Source organism: Pempheris klunzingeri, chromosome 21, assembly GCF_042242105.1.
Source record: "Pempheris klunzingeri isolate RE-2024b chromosome 21, fPemKlu1.hap1, whole genome shotgun sequence".
In the NCBI taxonomy this organism is placed as follows: Eukaryota; Metazoa; Chordata; class Actinopteri; order Acropomatiformes; family Pempheridae; genus Pempheris; species Pempheris klunzingeri.
The window spans coordinates 21,132,270-21,144,833 of NC_092032.1; the positions used below are offsets into that span (position 1 = coordinate 21,132,270).

General features: G+C 42.2%; 2 protein-coding genes across 2 annotated transcripts; both read right to left on the reverse strand.

Moving 5' to 3' along the window:
- Positions 1-815: 815 nt before the first annotated feature.
- Positions 816-2,564, reverse strand: ppp1r3g (protein phosphatase 1 regulatory subunit 3G). Its single transcript, XM_070853240.1, has one exon. It carries the CDS (start codon positions 2,533-2,535, stop codon positions 1,708-1,710), a length of 828 nt encoding a protein of 275 aa, XP_070709341.1. The 5' UTR covers positions 2,536-2,564; the 3' UTR covers positions 816-1,707.
- A 2,219-nt stretch (positions 2,565-4,783) lies between these two features.
- cyb5a (cytochrome b5 type A (microsomal)) lies at positions 4,784-10,002 on the reverse strand. The gene is made up of 5 exons (XM_070852892.1): positions 9,689-10,002; positions 7,824-7,952; positions 7,719-7,748; positions 7,580-7,614; positions 4,784-6,443 (listed from the first exon to the last, which is right to left on the reverse strand). The coding sequence occupies exons 1-5, from the start codon at positions 9,824-9,826 to the stop codon at positions 6,359-6,361; spliced, it is 417 nt and encodes a 138-aa protein (XP_070708993.1). The 5' UTR covers positions 9,827-10,002; the 3' UTR covers positions 4,784-6,358.
- Positions 10,003-12,564: the final 2,562 nt, after the last annotated feature.

Here is a 12,564-nt window from a genome sequence, read left to right on the forward strand (position 1 = left end):
GAGCTCCAAATATGAAGGAAACTGATCAGTTTTGGATGAATTCAGTAACAAATGCAGCTTGTTCAGATCACAGCTGCAGCAGCAACTGCCCCTGACCGGCTTCTCCTCTATAGCATGCAGCTAAGGCTCATGGGTATTGTAGTATATAGAGCCGTCGTCCACCTGGAAAGAGCGTGATGTCTTAAATTGGTTGATTTTACAGTGAAGTCTGGCAGCAGCATGTGTAGATGACGGAACAGAAGGCTGCAGAGGTCGTGACCCTGAGATAACAGGCCTTTAACCTCTTGAAACCCTCCTGCTCACCTCAAACTAAAAGCCCCCCAGCTCCCATCAGGCCTGGCCTGCAGGTCTTAGGTTTCCTGCAGGTGTGGTTGACAGGATGTGGAAGCTTTGTGGTGATTTGCAGTTCTGGCATAATCTGTTCTGATTGGTGTTTGGCTGGTGTTGTAGTGTAGAAGAGGAATATTCTCATCAGGTGTCTTGTACTTGACTCGTTCTGTCGAAGGAAAAGACGCCTCTGAGATTCACCTGAACTATTCCTTCATCGCCGAGCGCCCGTCAGTGTTGACAGATCAAACAGATGTCATCAGTTTGTCAACAGCACTATTTTCAGAGGCGTCGGACTTCTGAACTTTGGCTCTCGTGTAAAGACGCCAGAGGAGTCGGACCGAATGCAAAAATATGGATCCGGCACGAACGTGGAAATCCCACCTGTTAGAGGAGAACTTTCAGCAATGAACATGAGCAGAACAGCTGCTAATCAGGAAGCAGAATTTATTGGTTGAGATCATTTGGACAAAAACCGTCATCACTGAGTTTCCTCTTAATCTTTACAAAGTTACTGAACAAATTCTCTTTTCCTGGTTTTGCTCCATGTTTGGCTGCAACCCCCCTGAAACATTAAGAATTCATCCAGAAAGAAGAATTAATCTGAACTGGACCTTGAATCTCAATCAAAATCAGCCACTGGTTCAATTACACACTTTTCTGGTCTCGGTTTAAAGGACCATACCGGTGTTTTTGTGTTTGATGAACATCACAGATGAAGCTAATTTGTGCATTTTAGTGGTTTTAATCTTCTTTATCTGCAGTTTCAAAAAGCTTTAAAGTGTTTTTCATGTTATTAACATGAAGCAACAAGAGAGCAGCACTGAGGTTTCAGGAGTCTGTCAGATTTTCAAAAAGGAAACGAATGGAGAGTAAGAATAATTCTGTAAATCACTTCTGACGGGTGCTAAAACAGTGTTATGATCCTTCGTTCAGTTCTCAGGAGCTTTGGTCTCTCTGCTGCTCCTGGTCCTGAACCTCAGACGTGAACCTGTCTGATTCTGATTCTGTTTCTGTTTCTGTGTGCGTCGACTAAAAGAAGCACAGAAATATTTGGGTTTGTGATTTGAAGGTTTTCTACATCTTATCAACAGACGGAGTCCGAGAGCAGCAGTGGGACGGAGACTCTTGTGTTTCTGGCTGTCAGCAGGTCCAAAACGTCCAGAGGGGCTTGTTCACACTGACGCACGTTTTCCAAATGTTCATAAATGTTCTGTGATCCCAGAAAGACTCACAACATAACGCAGAATCTCACACATGATGGATTTATTCAGCAGGTGGGATGGAGAAGCATTTCTTTCAGCAGACTGGAGGGATGGGGAGCATTTTACGCACGGATGGAGAGCTTTTACGCACGGGTTTTTAGGTTTTACGCACAGGTCAGGTGGCGTGGAAAGCGGCGCTGACAAAGGGCGTGGTGCTGGACATGCAGCGGTACCTGAGGGTGTAGTTCTGCCCCTCGTTGTTGTCCCAGAAGTCCCCCTCCTCGCTCCTCAGGTACACGGCGAAGTGCACGGCCGAGCTGGGGTCCATGAAGGGCGGCGTGTACACGGTGAAGCTGAACCTCTCTCCCACAGAGCCCGGATGGTCCGGGGCCGCGGGCACAGCCTGCGCGTCCACGTAGGAGAGCCAGTCGTTGAAGGTGTACCTCACCCCGACCTCTTTGTTGGTGCGGCCGGTGAAGACCCGGATGTGCCCCCGCACGTCCAGCTGGGTGATGGTGATCCTCTCCAGGCAGACGCGGAGCTCCCGGACCCTCCGCTCCACCTCCCGGGGCTCCGGGAAGCAGGAGACCAGCCGGTCCGTGTCCAGGCCGGACTTGAAGCTCTGGCACAGGTCGGTCAGTAGGTCCTGCTGCTGCGGCGGGAAGCTCCTGTACCTGGACAGGACTTTAGTCGGGATCTGCGGCTCCTCCAGCGAGCTGAAGTGCTTGACGCTGGCCAGGTTCAGGCCCATGGAGTCGGCGAACTTGACCCGCTTCCTCCCGTTGGTCCCGTCGGCCAGCAGCGCCGCCGGGTAGGCGGGCAGGGACTGCGCTCTCCTCCGGTCCTTCATGAACCTCTCCAGGCGAGAAGCGTCCACTTCGTCATCCAGATCTCCCTCCTCCTCCTCCTCCTCCTCCTCTTCCTCCTCCCGGCCGTTCTCCATACTCTGCCCCGGGGAGAGCGACTCTCCCCCCGCGTGGAACCGGAGAGCTGAGCGGGACATGTGCGCCCGGCAGCCAGGCGGCCTGTGTGCTGTGGCCGCTCAGGAGTCCCGCTGGGGGGGGGGCGGCCTGTAAAGAGAAGAGACTCCCGCCCCCTCCGCGAGACAACGTGGTGACAACAGAGCGCGTGCAGTGTCCTCAGCCCCACAGACACGTAGGAAACTTCAACTTTCACCTGTTTCACTTTAAAGCTCCCAGTGCGCTCAGACCAGAGACCCCCAACAGGAGACAAGAGACCCCCAACAGGAGACCAGAGACCCCCAACAGGAGACCAGAGACCCCCCAACAGGAGACCAGAGACCCCCCATGTGTCCACAGAACACGGAAGTGGTTGTTTGTTTTAGTTTTTAGTGCTTTTAGCAGAAAAAATGATCTAAAACTAATTTATTAATTTCAGCTCCAGAACACTTTAATATCAGTGAGAGACTCTGAGGGTGAAGTCTCTTTGAATACAGATAATATAGATTATATACAGATAATATAGATTATAGACAGATAATATAGATTATTTATAGACATGAGTAATAATAACACGTGTAAATCTTTTTTCTAAACAAATACCTTGAAGATATGAAAGAATTACACCAATAATAGACTTTGAAATGTCCAAGAGTTCAGAAAAACAAACCTGATAAACAGAAATAATACAAAATTGGTGTCACTGACCTTTAGTCAGAATCACTTACAGGTTAAAGGTTGTGAAATATTTAGTTATTAGTTATTTCTAGACTTAAATTCAGCAGAAACAAACCTGTTCCAGTGTGTCTGGGAGGCAACATGGTGCACAAAGACATGCAGAGAGGTTTGTTTCTATAAAAATGGTTTTAATCTGGTGAGTAAATCTGGTTTCTGAGTGAAGTGACTTTATTTCTACTTCTTATTACACATCTAAAGTTTTGTTAAAGCTCCTGGTTTGTGTGTCTGAGGAGTTTAAATAAAGTTGTAAGGTGCCGGTCGGTGTTTTCGTTGTTTCTGTTTATTTCCGTCGGATGAACACGTTCCTCGGAGCCGTCACGACGTCACGCCGTACGTAACGTGCGTCAGTGACTGCGTCACGCCGGTGAGTAAACACGTGTCGTCATGGCTACTATCACCCTGACGTCACTCCGTGGAGCAGCGTGTCCCTGTCAGCACGTCACACCCTGTTTATCACTCACACACTACTAGTACTAGTTAGTGATGACTAGTAGTTAGTTAACTGTCCTGCATGTTTACTGTGGCTCCACTTCAAAGTACGGCAGCCACAGAGGGACAAAATAAAGTTGTTGTTTTTTGTATTGTATTTGTTAAAAAAATAAAAAGTAAAGCAGCATCTGAACTTTCATTTCACTGTTTTATTTTACAGTGTGAAATGTTAGACGTCACTTTTTTTTTTAAATGTCTTTTTTTTTAAATTTCTCCAGCACTCTAATGATTAACATCAAAATGCTGCTTTACAATCCTTTTTTCTCTGTTTGGTGAAACCTGTAAATAATTAATGTCATTCTGGGGCGTTCTACAGCATTCAGACTGTCAGGAAGCTGCTTTTTACAGCGTTATTCAAAAAAATAATGTGATTTTCAAAGTTCCTGTAAACAGTTGATGTCATTTTGGGGCGTTAAATTGTCAGGAGTTTTATTTAGATTATTTAGATTATGAAGAGTCAACATTTCGGCACTTTCTGGTTGCCGTACACGACCCCAGGAAGCGGCAAAGTCCAGGTGAGGGGTGCTGTAAAGCTCACGGCCCGGTGTTTCCAGCAGAAAAAGAATAACTTTATTTATTTATTTATTTAATAACTTGTTTAATATAAATGCTGTAAAATCTGGTTATTTTAATCCTTTAATCTGGTTTTATCTCTAATTTGAGACTCATGTAGCATCATTCAGCATTTTTATATGGAAATATATTTGAGTCCATTTTTCAAATAAGAGCTGGTTCAGACTTCTCACCACTAGGTGGCCTCACTCCTCCTGTTTCTAACCTCCAGCTCCTCCTGTTCTGCTTCAGAAATGACTTTAGTTCACTTTCCTGAAACTGGAGCTCGTTTCCAGTGAAGAAGCGTCTGGATGTCACGACATAAAACTGGAAAAAAAAGTGATCTCGTGGTTGATTCTGACGTCTTTGTATCAGAATGAGATTTATTTAGTTTATTTGAATTGTGTTATTTTATTCTCAGTGGATGTTCATCGTGTCAGCGTGCCGTGAAAGTGTTTTTGTTTGTCACTGTTGAAACGACGATGAGCAATAAATCAGTAAAATGGCGCAGCATCATTAAAAATGTATCCTAGCAACACGTGCTGCTAGGCAACAGCCTTTAATATTCATGCAGCAAGCAGGATTAATTAGACCGGTCCAACCTAGAAGTATAAGACCAAGACTAGTCTTCAACTTAATTTAAAACAGGCGGTTATTTTCACAGTTTGGTTTCCTGTTCAGAGAGTCGAGACGTTTTGAACAAATCAAAGTTTAAACCAAACTATCAAATGCAGGAATCTGAAGAGTATTTAAAGTTACATTAACCCAAAGGCACCAGTAGGATTTTAAAAACTTCATCCATTTTCTTCAAGGCAAAATCAGAATTTCATGTTTAGGCATAAAAAACCTGAGCTCAGTCACATGACCATCATGAGACGACTAAAGGCGCCACGATTTGATCTTAATCTGATTTCAGGCCACAGGGACTCATTTCAGAAACAATCTGTCCAGTTGTTCTACGGCGAGCGACAAATAAAGTTTTGATCCCATTTGAATTGTTCCTTGAATCACACACACGACATTTGTCAGTTTAAAAGATGATTTAAGTTGAGAAGCTAGTCAGCTAACATTCAGATAGCATCAAGCTAACATGCAGCTAAAGTCCAGCTAGCATGCAGCTAACGTCCATCTAGCCAGCGGCACTAAAGCTGCTGTGAGTGTGTTTGGTACCAGGATGTGGTCCCAGCAGCAGGTGGAGGGTCTGATCCTTCATCAGAGGACCAGGAGTCTGTGATCCTTCATCAGAGGACCAGGAGTCTGGGATCCTTCCTCAGAGGACCAGGAGTCTGGGATCCAACACAGCAGCTCAGAGAACATCAGGGACGTTAGCACGGGGACGTAGCAGAGTTAGCTCGCTAGCTAGCAGGAGAGGAGAGGATGTGGCTCACTGAGCGGTTTGACACCAAACTAAATGGTTCTTTACCGTCTTTAAAATCATTCTTTAAACTAACAAACATTGTGTGTGTGATTCATGGCCAAATTCAAACTGGATCAAAACTTTATTTGTCTCTCGCCGTTGACGACCACACAGATTTCTTTCTCAAATAAGGTCCAGAAGCAGCAGGACTGCACTTCTCTGATGTCAAAACATATTAACGAACTGTGAAACACAAACACAAAGGTTTCAAAAGCTCATTCTGATGGTTTTTCAGTTTAGGACGGAAATCGTGGCGCCGCTAGAATCACCGCCATGACGTTAGCTGCTGATTGCATATTTATAAACTCATTTACATTCATGGACATTCAAAGATATAAAAAGGTACAACAAATTACACACGACTGCATTTCTACAAGATTTCAGAATCAAACATTTCATAAAACTCAGCAACGTAAATGACTTCATTAGCATAATGTCACGTGATTGGTTGGTTGAATAGCATGAAATGAATTGTGGGTATTGCAGTGCTGTGACAGGAGAGACGGCGCCGAGTCACTGATCCCAGAACAGATTATTTTAATCGTCCGGTCAGCTGGTTATCGGTCTGCCGCCCGTCTACGCCGCCATTGGCTGGTGCAGCTGTCAATCAGAAGTGGGGCCATTTGGCCAGGGCGCCTGTTGATGACATCACAGCTGCGTGTCTGATGATGTCACTCGCTCTCAGTCATGTAGATGCGGTAAATCAGCGTGATGATGGCGGCTGACAGAGCGGGAATCAACCAGTTAGTCCACCAGCTGCAAGAGAGACAACTAGTTATATAAAACTAACTTAGTAACCAACCAGTTAGTCCACCAGCTGTAAGAGAGAGACAACTAGTTATATAAAACTAACTTAGTAACCAACCAGTTAGTCCACCAGCTGTAAGAGAGAGACAACTAGTTATATAAAACTAACTTAGTAACCAACCGGTTAGTCCACCAGCTGCAAGAGAGAGACAACTAGTTATATAAAACTAACTTATTAACCAACCAGTTAGTCCACCAGCTGCAAGAGAGACAACTAGTTATATAAAACTAACTTAGTAACCAACCAGTTAGTCCACCAGCTGTAAGAGAGAGACAACTAGTTATATAAAACTAACTTAGTAACCAACCAGTTAGTCCACCAGCTGTAAGAGAGAGACAACTAGTTATATAAAACTAACTTAGTAACCAACCAGTTAGTCCACCAGCTGTAAGAGAGAGACAACTAGTTATATAAAACTAACTTAGTAACCAACCGGTTAGTCCACCAGCTGCAAGAGAGAGACAACTAGTTATATAAAACTAACTTATTAACCAACCAGTTAGTCCACCAGCTGCAAGAGAGACAACTAGTTATATAAAACTAACTTAGTAACCAACCAGTTAGTCCACCAGCTGTAAGAGAGAGACAACTAGTTATATAAAACTAACTTAGTAACCAACCAGTTAGTCCACCAGCTGCAAGAGAGAGACAACTAGTTATATAAAACTAACTTATTAACCAACCAGTTAGTCCACCAGAAACATCTAGTTTTATATTTAACTAACTTACTAACTAACCAATTAAACCACCAACTGTAGGGCAGAAACAACTAGTTATAAAAGTATATATAACTGACTTACTAGTTTACCAGTTAATACACAACGGCACAGACAACCAGCTGCATGTGTGTGTGTTTGTTTCTGTGTTAGTGTGTGTGTCTCTGTGTGTGTGTGTTAGTGTGTGTGTATGTGTGTGTGTATGTGTATGTGTATGTGTGTGTTAGTGTGTGTGTTAGTGTGTGTGTATGTGCATGTGTGTGTGTGTGTGTGTGTGTGTGTTAGTGTGTGTGTGTGTGTGTGTGTGTGTGTGTGTGTGTGTGTGTGTGTGTGTTAGTGTGTGTGTGTGTGTGTGTGTGTGTGTGTACCTGGACTCGTCCTTCACTGTGGTCACCAGCGTTTCCTGTCAAACAGACGCCATCAGATGAAGCACAGAAATCACATCATCCTACATTTCCCACAATGCAGCTGGACACCCTGGATGGACTTCCTGTCAGACAAACTTACCTCAGGCCTGGCGATCTTGTGTCTGTCGTCCTGCAGACAGACAGACAGACAGTTAGTTGGTTAGTTAGTTGGTTAGTGGCTGCCACAGACGCTGTGGACACTAACCGGGTGCAGCTCTCCGATCACCATGTCGTCCGCCATCTCTCTGGCGTCGGTGGAGTGGCCGACGTCCTCGAAGCTCTCCGTGGCGTTCCCGCCCGCCTGCTCCCTCAGCACCTCCTCTCCTCCGGGGTGCTGGGGGGTGAAAAACAAACGCCCGCCGTCACTCACCCGTCATGTCGCTGCCTTTTTACATCACAGACTGTAAAACAAGATGGCCGACACGCCTCCTCTTCCTCCCACAGGACAAAAACAAAGCTAAACGGAACATCGAGGCCCCGCCCACACAGCTGCCTGAACCAATCACAGGTCAGGATCACACTCCACACTCCTTTCTTTAGTCTGCTCTGATGAACAACATGTCTGAAGTCTTTTCTCACTCATTCTGCTTCACTGACTTCTGGAACCTTCTAGCTGAGGTTGGACACATTTTAGGGACATGAAGAAGAAGAAGGTCCTCCAAGAAACGACGTCACCAGAAGAAGAAGCAGCAGCGAGGACACTCATAAAATCTTTAGTATTGTTGGCTGCTGACATCTTGGTGCAAATATCATTTACCAAATGTAGTTTGGTTGTGAACATGAAGGAAAATAACTGCAGGAACACAGAATATGATTTGTCTTCCTCGTATCATGAAACCTGTAATCAAGCTGTAAAGTGAGACTTCAGCCTGAGGCCGCTCGGTGCACACGCCCTGACCCGTGTACAACCTGACCCCCCCACCGGCAAAACCGTGAGTCAGCGTGTCACCGCAGACCTGATCCAGGTGATCGGAGCAGGATCCAAACACATATCTAGTAATTATTTTAAGATTAATTGATTTTTCTCAACTATTTCCTACAAATAAAACAGTTAAATGTGTCTAAAGGAAAGTGGACGATTAAACAAATAGTACGAATGAAGTTTCAAGTTTTTTTTTAAAATATAACTGCATTTTATTTCACTTAATATTTTTATTTATTAGATTATTTTCCGCAATTTTAAGTTTTAGACTTTTTTTTCCACAAGTGTATTTTATTTTACATTTTAATTATTATAATTTATCTATAAAAGTATCTGATTAGCTAATGCGGAGGATGTAAATATAGTTTGTAGTTTGTTTTCTCATCATTTGAATCTGAAATTAACATATTTCTTGATGATTTAAAATGCTATTAATCAGGACCTAAATTATCAAACAATTGAAAATTATTTTTTTAATGCGGTTAATTATGTCACAAAATAACAATGTAAAATAATAGTTTAAAAAATAAAATAAAATAAAAAAACACTACAGTTGTCAACTCTGGTCTTTTGTACTGAGCACAAATAACAAAATAAAAGCCCTGTTTGGTTTTAACTTTTATGTTAACTGAGTCCAATAAATCATCAAATGTTTATTTCTTAATGTCAAATAAAATTAATATCAGCTGAGTTACTGTTAAACTCTCTGATTTGTTTATCAATACATCCAGTATTGATCAGGCTCTCATAGATACCTGCATATATTGATTCGTGGATATTGTTGTAGCATTTAATGTCTAACTTTTTTTATCAACAGGAGATCCCCAGGAGCCTTTCTGGAGCTCCTGCGATACTGAACTGCTGAGTTCAGTCTGTAACCAGGACTCTCCCACCTGTCCAGATGGTGCATTCACCACCAGACTCCAGTCAAATAAAGCCACATTTTAGTGCAGACACTACGATACTTAAACACGCATCAACTTTACATTATTTCCAACCTAAAGAAGAAAACTGCTAGTTTAAATGTCTCCGTATTTCTATCTGACCTCCCTGTAGGTTTGTTTCCTGCTGTGGATGATTTCCACATGCTGGTTTCCACGAAATGCTGCGGACGTAAAATGCCCCAAAATATTAACGCAGTTCCTCACCTCCTCCAGGAACTTGGTGACATCGTAGATTTTGTTGTGGATGATGATCCACGTTGATTTGAATGAGTTCTGCTCCTCGATCTCAGACAGTCTGTAATATTTCGCTCCATCTGGGCTTTTTTCCTCCTTTTCGTCCATTTGTGAGCCCGCAGCCGCTAAAAGACCGTGTGTGTGTGTGTGTGTGTGTGTGTGTGTGTGTGTGTGTTATGTGTGTGTGTGTGTGTGTGGTTATATAATCCCTCTATGCACTCTCTGCACAAACACTCCGACATTTAACCCACTTTCCACCAACAAGAGTCCCAAGTTTCAGCCCTGTTCAGTCAAAGCTGTCAAGTCCACCACAATGCAGCACGGCACTTCCGGCCTCTGTTTTCAAAATAAAGCTCACAGCAGGTCATTTATTCATCAATATCTGACCACGACTGTGCAATATTTAGCTGTTTATACAGGATACAGCATCATGCATATACCCCCACCTCCCACCCCCAAGACCTGCAAGAAAAAAGGTTTTAATGTTTGTTTGTTTTTTGTCATGAATCAAGATTAAAATTTCAAGATGTTTATTTTGTCGCTGGTTGCATTAGATCCATATATGCAGAGAGCAAATGAATATGAAAAACAGAATATGAAGTATATGAGAATATGAGCAGTGAGAGGTACATAATCAAAAAAGACATTTATATACTGACTCTCAGCTCCAACGAACAGGATCACATCATCTGCAAAGAGGAGTAACTTCAGTCTTCGGCTCAAAATGGATTTCATGGCTCGTGTATTATCGTCACATTCACGCAACAAAAGCAGCAGTTTTTCTAAAAGATAAATCTGTGAACTTTAACCCCCCCAAAAAACATTTTGCAGAACTTCTGTGAGATACTTTTTAAGTTATTTCCAGAATCTTCACAAACTCTAATAAACAATCTGAAAAAAGTTTAAATTATTTTTCAACCACCATTTCCTAACCATGATGCACCTCCTTCCTTATTCTGTATAAAATAAAGTAATGAAAAGCACAGATAGTAGAGGCAGATTTGACTTACTGAATTTAATCTATTTAATTCAGTATTAAATATTGAATTAAACAGGTGTTTCTTTAGTATTGCACAGGTTGATAAATCAATTTAAATATGAACGCCAACTTTCAGTTCAGCACAATTTTATTTTGAAAGGGGTGCTTCCGGTGAGGTTTGTGTTTGTTGTGGCGCCTTCACGGAGCCTCAAACTTCCTGGAACTGCGACTGGCCCCGCCTCCACTGTGCTCCTAGCGCTGCTATTGGTCGCTCTGCCCCTCGCCTATGGCTGGAGCTCTCTGATTGGTCGAGGCCCCGTCAGTCATCAGTGGGCTATGGGCGAGGACGAGGCTAAAGTTCATCTGAGTTCAGCAGCCTTCAAGGAAACCAGCTTCTCACGCAAGCAGCGGGCGGAAGCCTTATCTCACAGACTTCAGCGGGCAGCCGCAGGTGCTGGTACACTCTCAACACACGCGGCCGACCTGTAAAACTTCTTAAATGGCGATAAAAGTTGGTTTAAAAAAGGTTTTATCGCAGCTCAGGGAAAACTTCAAATCAAAGATTGTGTATTAGCAAGTCCTGTCACTCCACAGTAGAAAAAAAATCACGTAAAAAACAATTTGACTAAACCTTCATTAGTGTGTGTAATATTTTTAAATTTAATGTTTTTACTCCTTTAGCAGCAGCTGCTAATCCCACTACAAGATAGTTAAAGACTCTTAAAAAGTGTACTTCACTTTGCTTAGACTTTATATTCAAATGAGATTAAAAATGTTCTTTGTATTATATTCATACCTCATTATGTTTCCTGGCATGATAATTGTTCAATATAATGGCTCTGAGTGTTAAGTGTACACATAAATATCCAAATTTGCAGAGAAAAAATCGCAAATACATAATAACCAGTGTGTGCTGATATATTTGTGACATTGAAAAGGTTTGGTTTGTGTAAACTGAAGCAGAGTGAGAGCTCAGGGTTGTCACACCCATCTTTAGCTTGGACGGCTATAAAACATTATTTCCTTAAATTTTCTCTTTTCTGTAATATAATTGTCATAAAACTAAGACTTCCCTCAGAAAACAAGTCCGATCACGGTGTAGTGAGAGTGGAAATAAAAGGTCACTCACCTGAATATCAACGTAAAAACTGAAAAACACGGATTTAAAGCTAGCTAGCTACATTAGCTAGCTAAGATCGTGAGCTAATGCTAATGTAGCCGTTAGCTTGTTTAAGCTAGCTGATTAGCAGCCTGCTCGGTTTTGGGGTCAAAGAGATTCAAACAGGTGAGTGAGACAGAATCAAGGCTTTTATTTACTATTATTGTCATTGATGAACATGGTTTTGTCTTTATTTTGAGTCTGTAAACAGTCAAAATGTCACATCCAGTAAAAGTTACCAGACCTCAAAGTGATTTTTCAAGATTATCATAAAAGTGCATCGATTACAGTTATCAATCAGCTGTATTATTGATTAACAGTGATGCCAAGAAAGGAAACAGAGCTGTCCTCAATTCGGCTGCAGCTAACGATTACATTCATCAACATTTATTATGGTAATTATGGTTTGAATAGTCAGTTTATTGGTTTATTGGTATATAAAACTGAGGAAACCAACAAATTCTCAACCATAAAAGACTGGAAGCTGATAATGTTTGATATTTGATTATTTATTACTAAAATATTCAGTTAATATATTAATTGAATAATCATTTCTGCACTAATCTTTATAATTAAGGAGTTTGTAACCAGCAAATCTTATTTGTATTAGTTAACTGACAGACGAGTCAGTTTATATTGAATTATTATTTAGACTCTGGAGATATTACCAAGTGCTCACTGTTGTTGAATATGAGTGACAATCTGGTC

Bases quoted from the DNA above. Each gene is read 5' to 3' on its own strand.
- ppp1r3g (XM_070853240.1), bottom strand. From the start codon at position 2,535: ATGTCCCGCTCAGCTCTCCGGTTCCACGCGGGGGGAGAGTCGCTCTCC.
- cyb5a (XM_070852892.1), bottom strand. From the start codon at position 9,826: ATGGACGAAAAGGAGGAAAAAAGCCCAGATGGAGCGAAATATTACAGA. The intron at 7,953-9,688 runs GTGAGGAACTGC...TTCACCCCCCAG, and splicing joins TCACCAAGTTCCTGGAGGAG to CACCCCGGAGGAGAGGAGGT. The intron at 7,615-7,718 runs GTAAGTTTGTCT...TCTGTTTGACAG, and splicing joins ACAAGATCGCCAGGCCTGAG to GAAACGCTGGTGACCACAGT.